The sequence below is a fragment of the Poromitra crassiceps genome (assembly GCF_964638095.1).
Source record: "Poromitra crassiceps genome assembly, chromosome: 8".
NCBI classification, from domain to species: domain Eukaryota; kingdom Metazoa; phylum Chordata; class Actinopteri; order Beryciformes; family Melamphaidae; genus Poromitra; species Poromitra crassiceps.
Window position 1 is genome coordinate 24267732 of NC_139629.1, and position 20828 is coordinate 24288559.

The 20828-nt window shown below is 48.4% G+C and overlaps 1 protein-coding gene across 2 annotated transcripts in view; it reads left to right on the forward strand.

The window, feature by feature from the left end:
* Positions 1-20828, forward strand: part of adamts6 (ADAM metallopeptidase with thrombospondin type 1 motif, 6) — a gene marked incomplete at both ends in the record, with an annotated part of 103102 nt that overhangs the window by 73913 nt on the left and 8361 nt on the right. For both annotated transcript variants that reach the window (XM_083641939.1, XM_083641938.1), the window contains 4 exons: positions 6995-7158; positions 11516-11654; positions 17139-17268; positions 20184-20388. In XM_083641939.1, coding sequence (XP_083498065.1) covers positions 6995-7158; positions 11516-11654; positions 17139-17268; positions 20184-20388 — 638 coding nt within the window. The remainder of the gene's footprint in view (positions 1-6994; positions 7159-11515; positions 11655-17138; positions 17269-20183; positions 20389-20828) is intronic.

A 20828-nucleotide genomic window follows, 5' to 3' on the forward strand; every position in this document is an offset into this window, starting at 1 on the left:
TGATGCTTTGTCTCCTGTGTGGAGAGCCCAGTGAGTGATGCTTGTCTCCTGTGTGGAGAGCCCAGTGAGTGATGCTTTGTCTCCTGTGTGGAGAGCCCAGTGAGTGATGCTTGTCTCCTGTGTGGAGAGCCCAGTGAGTGATGCTTTGTCTCCTGTGTGGAGAGCCCAGTGAGTGATGCTTTGTCTCCTGTGTGGAGAGCCCAGTGAGTGATGCTTTGTCTCCTGTGTGGAGAGCCCAGTGAGTGATGCTTTGTCTCCTGTGTGGAGAGCCCAGTGAGTGATGCTTTGTCTCCTGTGTGGAGAGCCCAGTGAGTGATGCTTTGTCTCCTGTGTGGAGAGCCCAGTGAGTGATGCTTTGTCTCCTGTGTGGAGAGCCCAGTGAGTGATGCTTTGTCTCCTGTGTGGAGAGCCCAGTGAGTGATGCTTTGTCTCCTGTGTGGAGAACCCAGTGAGTGATGCTTTGTCTCCTGTGTGGAGAGCCCAGTGAGTGATGCTTTGTCTCCTGTGTGGAGAGCCCAGTGAGTGATGCTTTGTCTCCTGTGTGGAGAGCCCAGTGAGTGATGCTTTGTCTCCTGTGTGGAGAGCCCAGTGAGTGATGCTTTGTCTCCTGTGTGGAGAGCCCAGTGAGTGATGCTTTGTCTCCTGTGTGGAGAGCCCAGTGAGTGATGCTTTGTCTCCTGTGTGGAGAGCCCAGTGAGTGATGCTTTGTCTCCTGTGTGGAGAGCCCAGTGAGTGATGCTTTGTCTCCTGTGTGGAGAGCCCAGTGAGTGATGCTTTGTCTCCTGTGTGGAGAGCCCAGTGAGTGATGCTTTGTCTCCTGTGTGGAGAGCCCAGTGAGTGATGCTTTGTCTCCTGTGTGGAGAGCCCAGTGAGTGATGCTTTGTCTCCTGTGTGGAGAGCCCAGTGAGTGATGCTTTGTCTCCTGTGTGGAGAGCCCAGTGAGTGATGCTTTGTCTCCTGTGTGGAGAGCCCAGTGAGTGATGCTTTGTCTCCTGTGTGGAGAGCCCAGTGAGTGATGCTTTGTCTCCTGTGTGGAGAGCCCAGTGAGTGATGCTTTGTCTCCTGTGTGGAGAGCCCAGTGAGTGATGCTTTGTCTCCTGTGTGGAGAGCCCAGTGAGTGATGCTTTGTCTCCTGTGTGGAGAGCCCAGTGAGTGATGCTTTGTCTCCTGTGTGGAGAGCCCAGTGAGTGATGCTTTGTCTCCTGTGTGGAGAGCCCAGTGAGTGATGCCTTGTCTCCTGTGTGGAGAGCCCAGTGAGTGATGCTTTGTCTCCTGTGTGGAGAGCCCAGTGAGTGATGCTTTGTCTCCTGTGTGGAGAGCCCAGTGAGTGATGCTTTGTCTCCTGTGTGGAGAGCCCAGTGAGTGATGCTTTGTCTCCTGTGTGGAGAGCCCAGTGAGTGATGCTTTGTCTCCTGTGTGGAGAGCCCAGTGAGTGATGCTTTGTCTCCTGTGTGGAGAGCCCAGTGAGTGATGCCTTGTCTCCTGTGTGGAGAGCCCAGTGAGTGATGCTTTGTCTCCTGTGTGGAGAGCCCAGTGAGTGATGCCTTGTCTCCTGTCTGGAGAGCCCAGTGAGTGATGCTTTGTCTCCTGTGTGGAGAGCCCAGTGAGTGATGCCTTGTCTCCTGTGTGGAGAGCCCAGTGAGTGATGCCTTGTCTCCTGTGTGGAGAGCCCAGTGAGTGATGCCTTGTCTCCTGTGTGGAGAGCCCAGTGAGTGATGCCTTGTCTCCTGTGTGGAGAGCCCAGTGAGTGATGCCTTGTCTCCTGTGTGGAGAGCCCAGTGAGTGATGCTTTGTCTCCTGTGTGGAGAGCCCAGTGAGTGATGCTTTGTCTCCTGTGTGGAGAGCCCAGTGAGTGATGCTTTGTCTCCTGTGTGGAGAGCCCAGTGAGTGATGCCTTGTCTCCTGTGTGGAGAGCCCAGTGAGTGATGCCTTGTCTCCTGTGTGGAGAGCCCAGTGAGTGATGCTTTGTCTCCTGTGTGGAGAGCCCAGTGAGTGATGCTTTGTCTCCTGTGTGGAGAGCCCAGTGAGTGATGCTTGTCTCCTGTGTGGAGAGCCCAGTGAGTGATGCTTGTCTCCTGTGTGGAGAGCCCAGTGAGTGATGCTTGTCTCCTGTGTGGAGAGCCCAGTGAGTGATGCTTTGTCTCCTGTGTGGAGAGCCCAGTGAGTGATGCTTGTCTCCTGTGTGGAGAGCCCAGTGAGTGATGCTTGTCTCCTGTGTGGAGAGCCCAGTGAGTGATGCTTTGTCTCCTGTGTGGAGAGCCCAGTGAGTGATGCTTTGTCTCCTGTGTGGAGAGCCCAGTGAGTGATGCTTTGTCTCCTGTGTGGAGAGCCCAGTGAGTGATGCTTTGTCTCCTGTGTGGAGAGCCCAGTGAGTGATGCTTTGTCTCCTGTGTGGAGAGCCCAGTGAGTGATGCTTTGTCTCCTGTGTGGAGAGCCCAGTGAGTGATGCTTTGTCTCCTGTGTGGAGAGCCCAGTGAGTGATGCTTTGTCTCCTGTGTGGAGAGCCCAGTGAGTGATGCTTTGTCTCCTGTGTGGAGAGCCCAGTGAGTGATGCTTTGTCTCCTGTGTGGAGAGCCCAGTGAGTGATGCTTTGTCTCCTGTGTGGAGAGCCCAGTGAGTGATGCTTTGTCTCCTGTGTGGAGAGCCCAGTGAGTGATGCTTTGTCTCCTGTGTGGAGAGCCCAGCGAGTGATGCTTTGTCTCCTGTGTGGAGAGCCCAGCGAGTGATGCTTTGTCTCCTGTGTGGAGAGCCCAGCGAGTGATGCCATGTCTCCTGTGTGGAGAGCCCAGTGAGTGATGCTTTGTCTCCTGTGTGGAGAGCCCAGTGAGTGATGCCATGTCTCCTGTGTGGAGAGCCCAGTGAGTGATGCTTTGTCTCCTGTGTGGAGAGCCCAGCGAGTGATGCTTTGTCTCCTGTGTGGAGAGCCCAGCGAGTGATGCTTGTCTCCTGTGTGGAGAGCCCAGTGAGTGATGCTTTGTCTCCTGTGTGGAGAGCCCAGTGAGTGATGCTTTGTCTCCTGTGTGGAGAGCCCAGCGAGTGATGCTTGTCTCCTGTGTGGAGAGCCCAGTGAGTGATGCCATGTCTCCTGTGTGGAGAGCCCAGTGAGTGATGCTTGTCTCCTGTGTGGAGAGCCCAGTGAGTGATGCTTTGTCTCCTGTGTGGAGAGCCCAGTGAGTGATGCTTGTCTCCTGTGTGGAGAGCCCAGCGAAGCTTAATTTATACTTATTAGAAAGTGTCGCTCAGCACATGGTCGCAGACGAAAAATAAAGTGTCGCTCATGTTGCTGCATTTATGCTTCTCTCCGCGGCGCAATGGTCACGTGACGCTAGAGACAGAGGGAGGCAGAGAACTAGTGCAGTGCAGACAGGCAAGAGAGGGAATGCTGTCAGTGAACCCACGTCGGAGGCAATATGTAACTGCAGCCGCATATAACGACACACAACCACACAATCACCTCCTCTCTCTCTGGGAAGTTGGTCACGGTGTTCTTTGTGATTTTCACGAAGTCATACATCAAGGACATGCTGATAAAAATACCGGGGACACGCTCATTAATTTCATTTCAGCGAAAACTAAAACAAGGAAGTCGCGCGTGCCCGTCTATATAGCCAATCAGACTTGCGCGACATTATGTGACGTAGTCAGCGACACTAGACATTTCACCAGGTAGCAGACGCTGCTCGCAGACACTTGAAAGTGTCAACTCAAGTCCTCATTTCTGTCGGCGACCGTTTCAAAAGTGTCGGCAGACGAAGCATAAATTGGGCTTGAGTGATGCTTGTCTCCTGTGTGGAGAGCCCAGTGAGTGATGCCATGTCTCCTGTGTGGAGAGCCCAGCGAGTGATGCCATGTCTCCTGTGTGGAGAGCCCAGCGAGTGATGCCATGTCTCCTGTGTGGAGAGCCCAGTGAGTGATGCTTGTCTCCTGTGTGGAGAGCCCAGCGAGTGATGCCATGTCTCCTGTGTGGAGAGCCCAGCGAGTGATGCTTTGTCTCCTGTGTGGAGAGCCCAGCGAGTGATGCCATGTCTCCTGTGTGGAGAGCCCAGCGAGTGATGCTTTGTCTCCTGTGTGGAGAGCCCAGTGAGTGATGCCATGTCTCCTGTGTGGAGAGCCCAGTGAGTGATGCCATGTCTCCTGTGTGGAGAGCCCAGCGAGTGATGCTTTGTCTCCTGTGTGGAGAGCCCAGCGAGTGATGCTTTGTCTCCTGTGTGGAGAGCCCAGTGAGTGATGCCATGTCTCCTGTGTGGAGAGCCCAGTGAGTGATGCTTTGTCTCCTGTGTGGAGAGCCCAGCGAGTGATGCTTTGTCTCCTGTGTGGAGAGCCCAGTGAGTGATGCCATGTCTCCTGTGTGGAGAGCCCAGCGAGTGATGCTTTGTCTCCTGTGTGGAGAGCCCAGCGAGTGATGCCATGTCTCCTGTGTGGAGAGCCCAGCGAGTGATGCCATGTCTCCTGTGTGGAGAGCCCAGTGAGTGATGCCATGTCTCCTGTGTGGAGAGCCCAGTGAGTGATGCTTTGTCTCCTGTGTGGAGAGCCCAGTGAGTGATGCTTTGTCTCCTGTGTGGAGAGCCCAGTGAGTGATGCTTTGTCTCCTGTGTGGAGAGCCCAGCGAGTGATGCTTTGTCTCCTGTGTGGAGAGCCCAGTGAGTGATGCCATGTCTCCTGTGTGGAGAGCCCAGCGAGTGATGCTTTGTCTCCTGTGTGGAGAGCCCAGCGAGTGATGCCATGTCTCCTGTGTGGAGAGCCCAGCGAGTGATGCCATGTCTCCTGTGTGGAGAGCCCAGTGAGTGATGCCATGTCTCCTGTGTGGAGAGCCCAGTGAGTGATGCTTTGTCTCCTGTGTGGAGAGCCCAGTGAGTGATGCTTTGTCTCCTGTGTGGAGAGCCCAGTGAGTGATGCTTTGTCTCCTGTGTGGAGAGCCCAGCGAGTGATGCTTTGTCTCCTGTGTGGAGAGCCCAGTGAGTGATGCTTTGTCTCCTGTGTGGAGAGCCCAGTGAGTGATGCTTTGTCTCCTGTGTGGAGAGCCCAGTGAGTGATGCCATGTCTCCTGTGTGGAGAGCCCAGCGAGTGATGCCATGTCTCCTGTGTGGAGAGCCCAGTGAGTGATGCCATGTCTCCTGTGTGGAGAGCCCAGTGAGTGATGCTTTGTCTCCTGTGTGGAGAGCCCAGCGAGTGATGCCATGTCTCCTGTGTGGAGAGCCCAGCGAGTGATGCCATGTCTCCTGTGTGGAGAGCCCAGTGAGTGATGCTTTGTCTCCTGTGTGGAGAGCCCAGCGAGTGATGCCATGTCTCCTGTGTGGAGAGCCCAGCGAGTGATGCCATGTCTCCTGTGTGGAGAGCCCAGCGAGTGATGCCATGTCTCCTGTGTGGAGAGCCCAGCGAGTGATGCCATCCACTGGTTTTATTATCTCCCGCTGCCTAATGCGAAGCCGTAAAGCAACGTTATTTATCGGCTGTCTTATAAAAACTCCCCCGGGTCCAGCGCGTGTAATGGCGGTCCTGGCACCGGACTCCTCCACTCCGTTCCAGACTAAACACAACAACTATCTGCAACACGGCCCGGTGTCAGAGGCGAAACAATCAAACAACTCCGATTCACTCCGGTTTGTCCCCGGGCTCCTTCTCCCTTAGCAGGAGAGAGACACGAGACAGTGTGTTGAATTTATAGCCCGGGGCGTTGATGGAGGGGAGGGGCTTAAGTCGCACTTTGAAAGCGCACGCTGCGTCAGATTTACAGCACGGTGGTGACAGCTGCTTGGTCCAGCAGGATTATGGGGGATATGATGTCTATATATCAAAGTTTAAAGAGTGCCATTTTGGCTATTATTATGCGGACATGATTCTCCCCTCCGAGCAACGTGTCACTTTGTTATGAATGTCATGTGTGATAAAAGGGATACGTCGTGCGAGTCCTCACTACTTAGCTCAGCATAGTGCACATTTGTTATGTTCTATTAAGGCAAACTTAACTCATTGATACCTGATGCAGGATTTGCGTGTATATCCCTCATGTGTGTGTATCCCTTTAAGACTGCGAACCGCGTGACGCGGTTCGCAGTCTTAAAGGGATACACACACAAATGCTGCATCAGGTATCGATGAGTTAAGCTAACCGTTAAAGGTGAGACAATGTGGAACGAGAGCGCAGTTGGCCGTCATCTTTTGCTGACAGCTTTTTTAGGAGTTCCAACATGCACCTGCTCTGCATCATGTGTGGCACTTTGTATCATTTACACTCAGACGATCCACACGCGCGCGTGTGTTACTTTTCAGCACGACGTGCGTCAGTGACGGGGGTGATGTCAGTACGTGCCGTTGCACACGACGCAAACGCATTATCGGCCACGCAAGAAGAAAAAAAAAACATCTCACAGATGTGCTGAAAATGACGCATGGTTTTTGAGAGCGTGTTGTAATATATCGAGGAGGAGTAAAACTGTTGTTGGGCTAATCTGCGTAAATGCTGTGGAGGGAATTCTGCGAGCACGAGCCAGGGAGATAGAGTTCAGAGTGGTTGGATCATTTCTCCTCAATTTGGCCCCATTTCAAGGTGAAGAAAGTGGATATTTTCAGATGTGTTGTGCTTGGAGACCGGCCTTTGTTTTGACGACGGAGAGAATGCTATTCATGGGCTTTCGCCAAGCTTTCACCTGAAGTGTGTGTGTTGTCTTTCTCCTCCTAACTTAGACATGTGTGCGTGTGTGCGTGTGTGTGTGTGTGTGTGTGCGTGTGTGTGTGCGCGTGCGCGTGCGCGTGGCGTGCGTTTGTCCTGTGTGTCTCTGTAAGCGCTGTTCGGTGTCTATTAAGGGATAGAAAGTTGTCAATGACATCACAGGGGGGCTTGAAGACGATGATGATCGAGATGAGTGATGGCGATGACATCACACCAAAGGATTGCCTCCACCTGTTGTCTTAGCTACCGTTCCCGGCCAGTCTGCTTTTGATTTCAGCTGTCAGCCTTTTTCCAAACGTGTCTGTTGTTTCTGTGATTACGCAGCTTTGAAATCCGAAGGGGATGATTACTACATCAACGGAGCGTGGACCATCGACTGGCCCAGGAAGTTTGACATCGCAGGGACGGCCTTCCACTACAAGAGGCCCTCTGACGAGCCAGAGTCCTTAGAGGCTCTGGGAGCGACCACCGAAAACCTGGTTGTCATGGTAACACATCCACTTTCTTGTGTGTGATTTGATGGTTGTCATGGTAACACATTCACTTTCTTGTGTGTGATTTGATGGTTGTCATGGTAACACATCCACTTTCTTGTGTGTGATTTGATTGCGCTGTGTTTGTGTGTGTGTGTGTGTGTGTGTGATGTCGCGATAACAGCAACACTCCGGGGTAGACACCTGGGCAGTGTTGGGAAAGTTACTTTCAAAATGTAATATACTACATATTACTAGTTACTTTCATTTTAAAGTAATACGTTACTTTACAATATTACTTTCTGTGTAGAGTAACTCGTTACTTATTACACTACTTTTGCATTACTTTGACCAAAACAACAGCAGCAGCAGAATGACATCGCCGCCCCGGAACCATCCCGAAAAATTATTTCAACCGCCTTGAAGTCAGTGTAAACAATCCAAAATTCTAAATGTTATTCTTTTCCTTTGTTATTGTCATCTATAGTGGTTATTTGCATAAACACACAGTTTGATTAGGAAATGATTGTATCTTTTTTAAATATGTGCTTGATTTAATAAAATGTAACTCAATTTGTAACTTGAGTTACTTGACAAAGTAACTGGTATAATATTACTGAAATCCTATAAGTAATAAGTTATATTACTGAGTTACTGCTAAAGGTAATATATTACATGTAATATGTTACTTTTGTAATGAGTTACCCCCAACATTGCACCTGGGTGATATCGCAAAATTGTTCATGGTTTATTTCTGTTGTCATTTTCAGCCGTAACCAGGCCCGTAGCTAGGGTTTTGAGAAATACCGAGGTCATTTTAGCGCGGCATGGGGGGACCAGGGGGATAGAAAATTTTGTCCATTTTAAAGTAAAATGCTTCAATCTGGTGCACTTTGAGAGCAAAATGAAGAGGCTAGATCTATAAAGTACTACATACATCATGTTAGATTAATATCCTCTTTACTGTGCTGTTGCTTTAAAATGATACAAAAAATAAATGTCTCCCCATATGATATAATTTATATTCTGCATACAGGTCACATGGCAGAATACTGCTCAATTAAATACAATGGCCCATCTACACAAACATCACTTACAGGGGAGTTACTTACCCATTCACTTCAATAGAACTGTCCCCAAAGTCTAGCCCCAATCTAGCCTCAATGCAAAATCTGAATGTTGTGAGTTATCTCTCTTCTATAGCACACAGAGAGGAAGCAAATTGTTGCATTTCCGATCAACTGTCGCATTAAAACATCAATGACAGATTAATAGATCTGGGGAACAGGGCTATTTAAAAAAAATAAAAAAAATAATTGGGTGTGGGAAATACCGAGGTCATGACCTCGGTGTCCTCAATGGTAGCTACGGGCCTGGCCGTAACTAATATTTAACACATTCACTGCCAGCCGTTTTTTTTTTTTACTGTAGGTAGCTTCTGCCAGAGGGGTTTTTTGAGGATTCTGGCTCATCTTTCAAGACCCGAGGATTCTTTTCTGCTAAGATTTTGTGAACACAAAATATCTCAAAAGAACTAATAGAATGTGTGCTTTCTCTGTCTAAAAGAGTTAGTTTGTAGAGTTAGTAGTTATGTAGGCATTAGCACTTGAATACAGCATAGTTTCAGCGTCTGAAAATTTAAGCTGAGATAAATAGCTTTTTGTGAAATTCGATAGAACAGTCACTTTAACCATTCATTTTTGGCATCAGTAAGACGTCAGACATCTAAACAATAGTTTTGAACAGTAATTTCCTCCATAACAGCAGGAAACACCCCTCTCCTTCAAACTCCTCCCTCCGTGTGTGTTCTTCTTGGCTGCAGCGGGCGTGTCACAAGCTCGTTTCTGCTGCTGCTGTAACCTCGCGTCACCAGGCTCACTGCTTTGCTGCTGCTCCTGTCTGCTGGCGGCCGCTGGGCAAGTCTGGATGGGCTCGCTCATTTCTTGGGGTTTCTGTTTGAGAGCTTTGATGAAGCTTTTGCGATTCTGGTCTTATTTATGCTGCGTGTTTCAAAGTGTGTTCCACCCGTAATCTATTATGCAAATTAGCAAAACCCCACCGCCAGCTCCCTGCGCGAAAGCGAAAGCGTTTTCGCCAATCCATTTTCATGAGAATGGCTTCCTCACACTGCTTTTTGCTTGCCTTCCTCTAGTCTGGAGAGCACTGTCGCCACTTAGTGGGTGGAATGGGTTGTACACGTTCGGTGGCTCCAATATTTTTATAGGAGACGTGGGGGGCATTGATCCACGTCCCACCGTCAAAAAATATATATATATTTTTTTGACGACTCAACTCGTCATTGGCAGTCAACCGTTGGATTTTTTTTGACGACTCAACTCGCCATTGGCAGTGAACGTGTTAAATATACGTATATACCGTAGTTGAACATGGTGATCCGACCTATCTGGCGTTTCTGCTGTGCTTATTTGATGTAGCGTGTGTTAGCGTCTTTGAACTTGAACTTGTCTTTTTCTTCAGTCTGTGGCCCAACAGGTAAATTAGGTCTCCAAACTAACGTTAGTGAAATTGTTTGTTATTGAGATATGAAATCGTCAAGCATTTTAGACTGGACCATTTTATTTATCTCAGTTGTCCCTCGCTCCTGTTTGCTCCATGGAATATTGTGTTTGAGTTTTCCACCCGGACGTTATTGTAAACAAACATTGTGATTGGCTCTACAAAAGCCGCTGTAGGTGTCGGTGTCACTACTGTCCTATCCACATGGCTTTTGGCGTGCAGTTTGCTCGTACAGTACCTAGTTGCTATGTGGAAACCCATCAGCTCTGTGCTGTATGGCTATTGTCTGCCTCAGTCCACATAAAGCCAACATCTGGGTGCAAACCTTAGGTGACCCTCAGCCAGTGGTTTGGGGTTAAAAGCTATTTATATGCGGATATTGAAAAGCCTTTTTTGGCTAAGTCTAAACACGCTGTCACTGGATTTGGCCAGGGTGCCTGTTATTTAACGGGGGCGCGTTCGAGCACGTTGAAGTACATATGCGCATACATTTTAATGGGTGTCATGACAAGTGTGTATGTGTGCGCCTGTGTGTGTGTGTGTGTGTGTGTGTGTGTTTGTGCACGCCTGTGTGTGAGCTCTGGGGTGTGGATGTGAGAGACAACTGAGCATTTGCTTGCCATACTATGCAATGGCCCTCAGGACCACAGCGGTTTCTGCCATGACATGAATGCTGAAAATACCAGACCACACATACCGTACGCACACACACACACACACACACACACACACACACACACACACACACACACACACACACACACACACACACACACACACACACACACACACACACACACACACACACACACACAGCACCACTGGAATAGACGAGCAACTGGCCGCTCCACCGCCAGCCATTCCTTTGTGGCTTGAGAAGCAGTGCCTGATTTGCCTGGTCTCGCTCTGTGTCCCGTACACTAATACAAACACCGCAGCCACACTGCTCCACACTGTTCAAGCTGCAGTCCAAAACAAGGATCAAAAATAAACTCTGATTAAAGAATGAATGGATTATATATAGCCTGGTAAAATACAACAACATCCTGATCACATGACCTCACATCCTGTTTCGCTCTATGCATCAGTCTGGACTTCCAGTCGCTCACAGCGATTTCACTGGGTGGGAGTACTTGCCTTGACAGACAACCCCTTCAGCCAATCAGCGCCGCCAAATCCAATCCAAATCCACTCAGGAGAATGGCGAAAATGTCCTTTGCAACGAGAAACTCCACTGGTGCATACTCTTGTTCTTGTTTAATTGTTGTTATTGAGTCTATTTATGCAATAACTGCATTTGTGGCTGTTTTTACTCTAATAACATTTGTGGCTGTTTTTACTCTAATAACATTAACATTACCGCGTGTTGCTTCGGGAGACGCCATTACTGTTTTGCCAGCCTGATTGGCCCGGGTTACATCATTAACCCATTGATACGGGATGCAGCATTTGTGTGTGTATCCCTTTAAGACCGCGAACCGCGTATGATGCGGTTCACGGTCTTAAAGGGATACACACACAAATGAGGGATATACACGCAAATGCTGCATCAGGTATCAATGGGTTAACTACGACGCAGTCCCTGATTGGCCCGGCTACCTTCTAATTTCAGGAAGTGGCTGTGGGCGGCTGGAGGTCCACACTGATATGTAGAGCGAAAACAAAGTGGCGTTATCAGGATGGTTTTTACCAGGCTAAATGGATGAAGATTGAAAAGAGGAAATACTCTTTGTTTTAGTCCGTTTTCATATTGAACACAGAAATTAAACTGGAAGCTGTCCTGCATTGAAGGTCATTTCAAACCCTGCCACTTTACCCAGAATGCAACTTGCCATTTTGGCTCCTCCCTCTGCAGGTTCTCCTTCAGGAGCAGAACATGGGAATACGCTACAAGTTCAACGTGCCCATCCAGCGCACGGGCAGCGGGGACAACGAGGTGGGCTTCTCCTGGCACCACCTGCCCTGGTCCGAGTGCTCAGCCACCTGTGCCGGAGGTAAGAGAAGCCCGGCCGGTGCACTCTTCCTCTGGAGGAGTCTTCTGGCCTGCTTTGATTTTAGTACCAGGATGTTTGCTATGGCCACAGAAACTAGGCTAGGGCATAGAGACCATAGAGACTGGCACTCTGGCCCATTGATTGAGGCAGCAATCCGCTGATTGGGAGTTTCTCAGTCACATACAAATCTCGTTTTAAATGTTTTTGTAACTCTGCTATTGGATACATTTGTTGTTGTTTTTTTGTCTTTGAACTACCATAACTCTAGGGTGCTTTTTATTAACTAGGCAATGAAATCGTGAAATCGATGCATCCCACCGGACTTGGGGGCAGAGCAAGCCCGCACTGCTCGGCAGTGTGCACCGCAAAATAATGTATTTTACCACACAAATCTGAAACATACCGGTCACGTTTCAATAACAGTCCATGTACAAACTCAATATATTGTAAATACAGGGCTGTGGACTGGATAGTCACTGGCTGGCTCACTGCGGGAGCCCCCAGGGCAGATAGGACTGCTGTCCCTCAGGGCTCCTGTCCACCTGCAGAGTTCCTCAGGGCTCCTGTCGAGGCCCCATCCAATTCTCCCTGTACATGCAGCCCCTCGGCCATATTGTCCCGAGGGTGTGTCCCTCCATTGCTATGCACATTACACCCAGCCATACCTGCTCCTGAAGCACAGCTTCAGTGCCTTTTAGAGTGCTGGTTGTCTTAGAGCAGGGGCACTCAATTAAAATTCTAAGAGGTCCAGATAGAGAAAATGTCCTCAAGCGAAGGTCCGGAACATTGAGCTTGCGTTATGATTCAGTGCCATTGAACTTAGGCTACTTCAATGATTGCAGTAGCCTAATGGTACAATGTCTTTACAGTTTTCATATTTAACTGGATTAATTATAAATAACTAGCCTACACTAATAATAAATACATGTTCTTTTCTCATTTCAAGTAAAATAATGGCTGCATTTAGAAATAACACAACAGAGTGCTTTGGAAAAATTTGCATCTTAAAATAAAGTGCTTTAATTTTAGAAAAATAAGTTCCCCCTTGTCTTCCTTTTCTTAACTCCATTTCACATTTTATCAGTCAGGCTCTCAGCCAACAAACCTCCTTTTCTCTTGATAGAAGTGAGCTCCCACTCTGTTTGTCTGTGCCTGCCTGCCTGTCTGTCTGTCTGTCTTTCTATCTATCGGTCGCTCGCAATGCAAACTTTGCATGCCGGTGTGTGTGCGCCCTGGATTTGAGTGTGTTTGCTCATGTGTGGCGCTTCCATAGACAGCTGGTCAGGATCGCATCACACTTCACGAGACATACTGGTTTTGAACTGCTCGTGAGACCAATGAATGAACATGAGTCTGCCTGCTCTGGATTAAAACTAAAGCTTTGTTTTCGCGGTCTACTCGTTTCTTTTGAGCACGCGATGTGAAATACTTCTCTCGCATTTCTCCGAGTGTCCGTGTGTTAACTCTCCCGCAGCAGCAGCAGCAGGCAGAATCGATTCGCTTGTTGATTGGCTGAGTAGCATCACGTGTGACGATTTACAGCGCATGCATTGGTCTGTGAGCTTCCTGACATATAAACCAGTACCGTAAAGGCTAGAAAAGCATGTGCCGGTTAAAATAGAAAAGCTCCGTGAAAATGTAACTATTCAGTGATTTGTAGGTTATAGGGCTCGGTCCGGATAGGACGGCGTCTGGGTCCCGATGCGGACCGGAGTCCGGACTTTGAGGATCGCTGTCTTAGAGCTTTCTCCAAATTAATGACGATAAGTCTGTTGTTTTGTTTTGTTTATTTTTCTGTCCTTCTGACTGTCGGAATAATGAGAATATAATCTGCAGCACACAGTTTTTTTGTCTGTTTATATGAAACATAGCTTTGGGATGTTCTTTGACTCAGTTTAACTTTTGAGGTTAAGGTTACAGGTTAAATGGGCCGTGCGCTCGTGCTTTCCGCAGAACTATTTAAAAAATGAAACCACCAGTAAACCACTGCTATTCTCCGCCCACTCTCCACCATTTGCGTATTTATTTCCTCACACTTAGATTACTCTGTTTACTCCTGCTTTACTGCCACTCTGTTTACTCCTGCTTTACCCAGAAAATGCCTCTGCCACGTCTGCAGCAGATTTCGAATCGATTTGAGGATTTTAGCGATGACTTTTAGAGCACAGCCACATCACTGACCTTGTAGCTCGCTACGGGCCAGACAGCACCCCCAGGTGCTCGCTCAGAACCCTGAGGTGCTCGCTCAGAACCCCCAGGTGCTCGCTCAGAACCCCCAGGTGCTCGCTCAGAACCCCGAGGTGCTCGCTCAGAACCCCGAGGTGCTCGCTCAGAACCCCGAGGTGCTCGCTCAGAACCCCGAGGTGCTCGCTCAGCACCCCGAGGTGCTCGCTCAGCACCCCGAGGTGCTCGCTCAGAACCCCGAGGTGCTCGCTCAGAACCCCCAGGTGCTCGCTCAGAACCCCCAGGTGCTCGCTCAGAACCCCCAGGTGCTCGCTCAGAACCCTGAGGTGCTCGCTCAGAACCCCCAGGTGCTCGCTCAGAACCCCCAGGTGCTCGCTCAGAACCCCGAGGTGCTCGCTCAGAACCCTGAGGTGCTCGCTCAGAACCCCCAGGTGCTCGCTCAGAACCCCCAGGTGCTCGCTCAGAACCCCGAGGTGCTCGCTCAGAACCCCGAGGTGCTCGCTCAGAACCCCGAGGTGCTCGCTCAGAACCCCGAGGTGCTCGCTCAGCACCCCGAGGTGCTCGCTCAGCACCCCGAGGTGCTCGCTCAGCACCCCGAGGTGCTCGCTCAGAACCCCGAGGTGCTCGCTCAGCACCCCCAGGTGCTCGCTCAGAACCCCGAGGTGCTCGCTCAGAACCCCCAGGTGCTCGCTCAGAACCCCGAGGTGCTCGCTCAGCACCCCCAGGTGCTCGCTCAGAACCCCGAGGTGCTCGCTCAGCACCCCGAGGTGCTCGCTCAGAACCCCCAGGTGCTCGCTCAGAACCCCGAGGTGCTCGCTCAGAACCCCCAGGTGCTCGCTCAGAACCCTGAGGTGCTCGCTCAGCACCCCGAGGTGCTCGCTCAGAACCCCCAGGTGCTCGCTCAGAACCCCGAGGTGCTCGCTCAGAACCCCCAGGTGCTCGCTCAGAACCCCCAGGTGCTCGCTCAGAACCCCCAGGTGCTCGCTCAGAACCCCCAGGTGCTCGCTCAGAACCCCCAGGTGCTCGCTCAGCACCCCGAGGTGCTCGCTCAGAACCCCGAGGTGCTCGCTCAGCACCCCGAGGTGCTCGCTCAGAACCCCGAGGTGCTCGCTCAGAACCCCCAGGTGCTCGCTCAGAACCCCGAGGTGCTCGCTCAGAACCCCCAGGTGCTCGCTCAGAACCCCCAGGTGCTCGGTCTGAAAGCAGACTGAGCATTCTCCATTAGAGCTCATAGAACTGGGTCTTGCTCAATCAATTCAGTCCTTAAGTCCTTAAGTCCAATTTCTATAAAAAATAGCTTTCTGTAACAATTCTTAGATTCGTCATTTGCTATTATTGTCTTGTTTTGGGCAATTTTTCTTTGCTCTGTAAAGTGCTTTGTAAGCCATGTTTTCGAAAGCTGCTACACAAATAAAGTCAGTTATTATTAAAGTGTATTGTTCTATGAGAGGGGAATACTGTACTCGGTTGAAACCCTCTGGTGAGCTCCTGTTGTCTTTTGAGAAAGAGCAATCCAAGCATTTTGGTGTTGAATGCCATAACACACTGCGGGTGTTTTAATTCCTTCAGAATATTTCTAACCTTCTCAAATATTCAATATATGCATCGTGTGTGTGTGTGTGTGTGTGTGTGTGTGTGTGTGTGTGTGTGTGTGGTGTGTGTGTGTGTCATTCTGTAAATTTGCTCCGACCAATAATCCCACACAAATGTTGAATAGCGGTGTGGGGAAACCCAGTATCATAATTTGATATGGGTTTCCGAAATCATTACTTTATAGCTGAAGATTCGGCCTGTAATAAATTCAGTACGTGTGTTTTCCATATTTTAGCCAGGGTAATGAATATGGTGTCATTTCTATGAATGGGCCGCTCTGTATATTTTCTGGTTTACCAGCGCCGCTTGGGCACACAGCGATTTGGTCGCCATTCCAAAACGCTTGTCCTACAAAGTCAAATATTCAGAGTCTAAAACCGCACTGAAATGTTGACCATGGCCTCAAGTATGACTAAACCAAAAGCTTTTAGCACAAAAGCAATGGGTTTCATGTAACAATAAATAGTGTTTCTTCCCAGTTGTCAAGCGCGGCCTGGAAGGCTTGGTAATATTCTGTAAAAGCATGACTGAATAAGCATGTGGGCTGGGTTTTTTTCAGGAGGACTTTCAAGTCCACAGCCGAGGTCTGCAGCTATGCCTTAGATGGTGGAGGCACACATGGCATTCCAGTGTCGTAAACATGCTGCATGTCTTGTTGATCCAAATGATCTAATTGTGTCTGCTGCGCGTCTCCTACCGCACTCTGACCGCGCTGAGCTCTAGATCAGGACAGCATAAGAGTTATTTAATCATACACATACACCCATTCAATATAGCTAGGTCAGCTAATCACATACACCCATTCAATATAGCTAGGTCAGCTAATCACCAAGTGTTGTCCAATATATCACTGTGGTAATAAAAGCTTTGAAAAACACCTTTTGACAGGCTTACAACTGAAGCTCTTTTACCCCATGCTTAGCACTATTCCTCCAAACTATATTTCACTTGCACTAGCACAGATGGGTAGATTTCCTATACTCCAAGCATGCACGCACGCACGCACGCACACGCGCACGCACGCACGCGCACACACGCACACACACACACACACACACACACACACACACACACACACACACACATACACATACACACATACACACACATCCATATCTCATTACATCTGCCAGACAAGTCTGGTGTGGGATATGTCCCACGAGGGTCCAGACAGCCCTTTCTGAGGTGGTATGGCATACGCACATGCCCGCACACACACACACACACACACTTACAACCTCACGCACGCACACACACACGTATACACACACACACACACACACACGCACACACACGTATTCATGCACACACACACGCACACGCACACGCACACACACACACACACACACGTATTCATGCACACACACAGTGGGAGGTGTGACACCGATACGGTAGCCCTCACTCTCTCCATTATAAGCCAAAGTAAAGAGCTCCCTGCTCTGTAAAAGTGATTTGCCAAGATATCCTGCAAAGAAGAAGGAATTTACACGTCTGGATGGACTACAGGCTGAAAGCGATACGGTCTGCGTCCCAACACAGCACTTTGACATAAAGGCTGGCTGTGACGCTTCTGAAGGCTTTAATGTGTCAGATCAGCTGGGCTCTTTATGTCCCTGGTTGAGTGTGTCTGTAGGATCAGCTGGGCTCTCTTCTGTACTAGATGTCCCCTGGTTGATGGTGTCTGCGTGGGTTGTGTGTAACCTGCAGGGTCCCAGAAGCAGGAAGTGGTGTGTAAGCGGCTGGACGATAACTCGCTGGTGCAGAACAACTACTGCGACCCAGACGGTAAACCTCCAGAGAACCAGAGAGCCTGCAACACCGAGCCTTGCCCCCCGGAGTACGTAACACACTGCCTGCTCTCTACAGCTTAGCTTACCCTCCTGGTTTCTGCAGCTATTAATGTAGTTCAGTGGTTGTCAATGTGGGGTCCGGGGACCACTAGTGGTCCTTGAGGGAGTTCCGAGGGGTCCTCACTCAGGTCCTAAACTTCAGAATTATTTCATTTACAAGATGTTAACACAATCACAGGATGTAGAACAATTACGGTACTGTTTTGATCCTAGTTTCACTGTTAACTCAATACAATACAATACAATACAATACAGATAGTCATGGAATTTTGGACAAAATCATATCTAACAATAAAACATATTCTCAGATTTGGGTCTCAGAGACGACATCTCATCAAATGGGGGTCTGTGTCTCTAATCTGGACTAAATTATGGGTCCTTGATATGAAAAAGATTGAGGGAATCACTGACGTAGTCTACACAGTTTGGGTCCAGCTTGAATGAAAATAAATTTCATTTAGAATTGGACCATCCATGAGAATCTGACATGAGACTTTTTATTATTATTATCATCATCATCATCACATCTTATTTGTGAACCATCTTGGTGACCTATGTAAGTTTTAATTGAGTTGATTAGGATCCCCATTAGCTGCAGCAAATGCTATTCTTACTGGGGTCCGCGTATATTCACCACCATGATAATTCACTGCCATAGAAAGAACACATAAAAATGAGTCTGACTGGTGATATTAATTTGCCTTCAAGGAGCCCTAGTTGTAAATTGTGTTTTGAAGAAAATACTAAAATAAAATGGCAATGATTTATAACTTCATATGTTAACTATTTTCAGTGTTTGCTTTACGCCAAAACTAAGACCGCCTGAAAATGACCACCTGTGTTTAATTGTATTGGCTAGTTTACTTTACGAACCCTCGAGGGAGAATATAAATGTATAACGGTTGGAATATGTATTTGTGTTCGGTGGCCAAATGTGCAGAGCCTCTCCGCTGCAGCTGAGAGGACGGCCAGACGCAGTTCAATCACGTCTGAGACAGCAAATTGGAAAAAGGGGAATTAAATGCATTGGGTTAATGAGTTTCAGGCATCTGCCAATTGTTTGTGTGTGTGTGGGTGTGCACGTGTGTGTGTGTGTGTGTGTGTGTGCGTGCGCGCGCGCGCGCGCGCGCGCGCGTGTGTGTGTGTGTGCGAGTGAGAGATTTCCAATTGGATATTGGCCAATCTAATAATCTAAATTTACTCTGTAACTACTAATAGTGCTGTTTAAATACATTTAGGCCACACTGTTTTATTTTATTTTATTTCCACCTCTGCATTCAGTGGATGCAGTCTCTGAGCATCTCATTTGTTGTGATGCATTGCATGTATGTGTATGATATCGAATGACGGTGAACACATGGCATTTCAGTCTGGTAGGAACGCAAAACACGCTTTCTGCGGTCTCAGGAAACGCTGTCTGTAGGAGATCATGTAAACATAATTGTTTTAGAATACCCGGGATTTTATGGGCTCAAGTGATGAAAGCTGACACAGATGTTTGAACACATTGTTAATTCTGTATACATTCCATTTGATGATGTGGATGAAGTGGATTGCTGCTGCGATATGTCAGAGGCTAGATGTGTTTGTGAGACTGTTGTCTTGGCAGTTTTATGATATGAATTCTGAGGTCTGGAAGTCTGAGGAGAAGTGTTTTGGAAGTCAGCAACTCAGTGGCCTGGCAGGGCATGGCATGACATTAGATGCTAAAACGCACTCACTGCAACATAGTGCTTACCATGGTACAATATATTTCCGATATATAACCCTAACAGTCATCATTTTGCATAGCATTCAACTTCTTTGTCTAGCTATGCTAAAAGTTAGGTCACTCTTGGATGACATTGTTTCAATGCTATACTTAAAGGAGAATTTAGTTTTTTTTTTACCTGGACCCATCTCCTGGCAATAATTATGATTTGGCCACTCACCCAGCGATGTCCGCGGCGTTTCTGGCCGTCCTAGCGTTGTTTTGAGATCAATAGCGTCCAAGTCAGTTGTAAAATGGAGCTGATTTGGGGCCAAGTGTGAGCCTGTCTTTCCTGCATCTAAATAGCTATTTTTATTCCCGTTTTCGCCACATATCGTAATAATGTGATCCCTCAACATCCACCAGAGTGATATTTCGCCCCAGGCCATTTCCTGGACTCTCACAGGGATCAAATTACCTCAAACGTGATCTCGGTCACCAAGTCTCGTGAGGTCCCGCGATACTTTCCTGCCGACTGGCCAACTACAGGTAGGACGCTTTGCGGTGGTGGTTTTAGCGTAACCTATGTGGGGTTTGGCATAACCTTCGTTATTTTGAATCCCTCATAGGTTACGCCAAACCCCACATAGGTTACGCTAAAACCACCACCGCAAAGCGTGTACCTGTAGTTGGCCAGCCGGCAGGAAAGTATCGCGGGACTTCACGAGACTTGGTGACCGAGATCACGTTTGAGGTAATTTGATCCCTGTGAGAGTCCAGGAAATGGCCTGGGGTGAAATATCACTCTGGTGGATGTTGAGGGATCACATTATTACGATATGTGGCGAAAACGGGAATAAAAATAGCTATTTAGATGCAGGAAAGACAGGCTCACACTTGGCCCCAAATCAGCTCCACTTTACAACTGACTTGGACGCTATTGATCTCAAAACAACGCTAGGACGGCCAGAAACGCCGCGGACATCGCTGGGTGAGTGGCCAAATCATAATTATTGCCAGGAGATGGGTCCAGGTTCAAAAAAACCGAAATTCTCCTTTAACAGAGTCATTCAAATGGCGCATAACGTATTTTTACATAACTGACCAACTTGCCAGGTCATCCCGAGTCATCCCGAGTGAAGGGTGGAGCCCGCTGTTAGCTTTGGTCCCGCTGTCCAAAACACATTCAGCAAATGGGTTTCATGCTTCCAGGTGGTTTATTGGAGACTGGTCGGAGTGCGGGAAGACCTGTGATGGAGGGCTGAGGACCAGGACGGTCTTATGCATCAGGAAGATGGGCCCCGCCGAGGAGGAGACGCTAGAGGACACCCACTGTTTGACCCACCGGCCCATCGAGCGAGAGTCCTGCAACAACCAGTCCTGCCCGCCTCAGTGGGTCCCTCTGGACTGGTCCGAGGTGAGAGGATAGAATAAGGTCCTTGAAGTGCTTAAAGTCCTTGTATTTAACTTTTCTTTTTTATGTAAGTACTGGAATACCTGGAAGATTTTCCTGTTATGTGGGGAAGTGCTTAAAATAATTAATTAAATAAATAAATAAGTAAATGAATATATATATATATGTTTGCAGTGTTTTTCAAGTCGAGACAGAGAAGGAGACAAGTGTATTCTGAGAAAGTTGACTTAAAAGCACATGAACATGTGAACCTAGTTGAGATATGAAATGCAGTAAAAGGTTTTAGGGGAAATGTTTCTTGCTTGCGTGCAGAGTCCTTATGAACAGAGAAACAGTGCTGGAAAAAGACTTGGATTGGAGACTTGAATCTGAATCATATTGTCTGTACGAACCCTGATTTCTCTTTTTCCTATTCTTTCCTTTATGGAGTTGCCATGAATTCA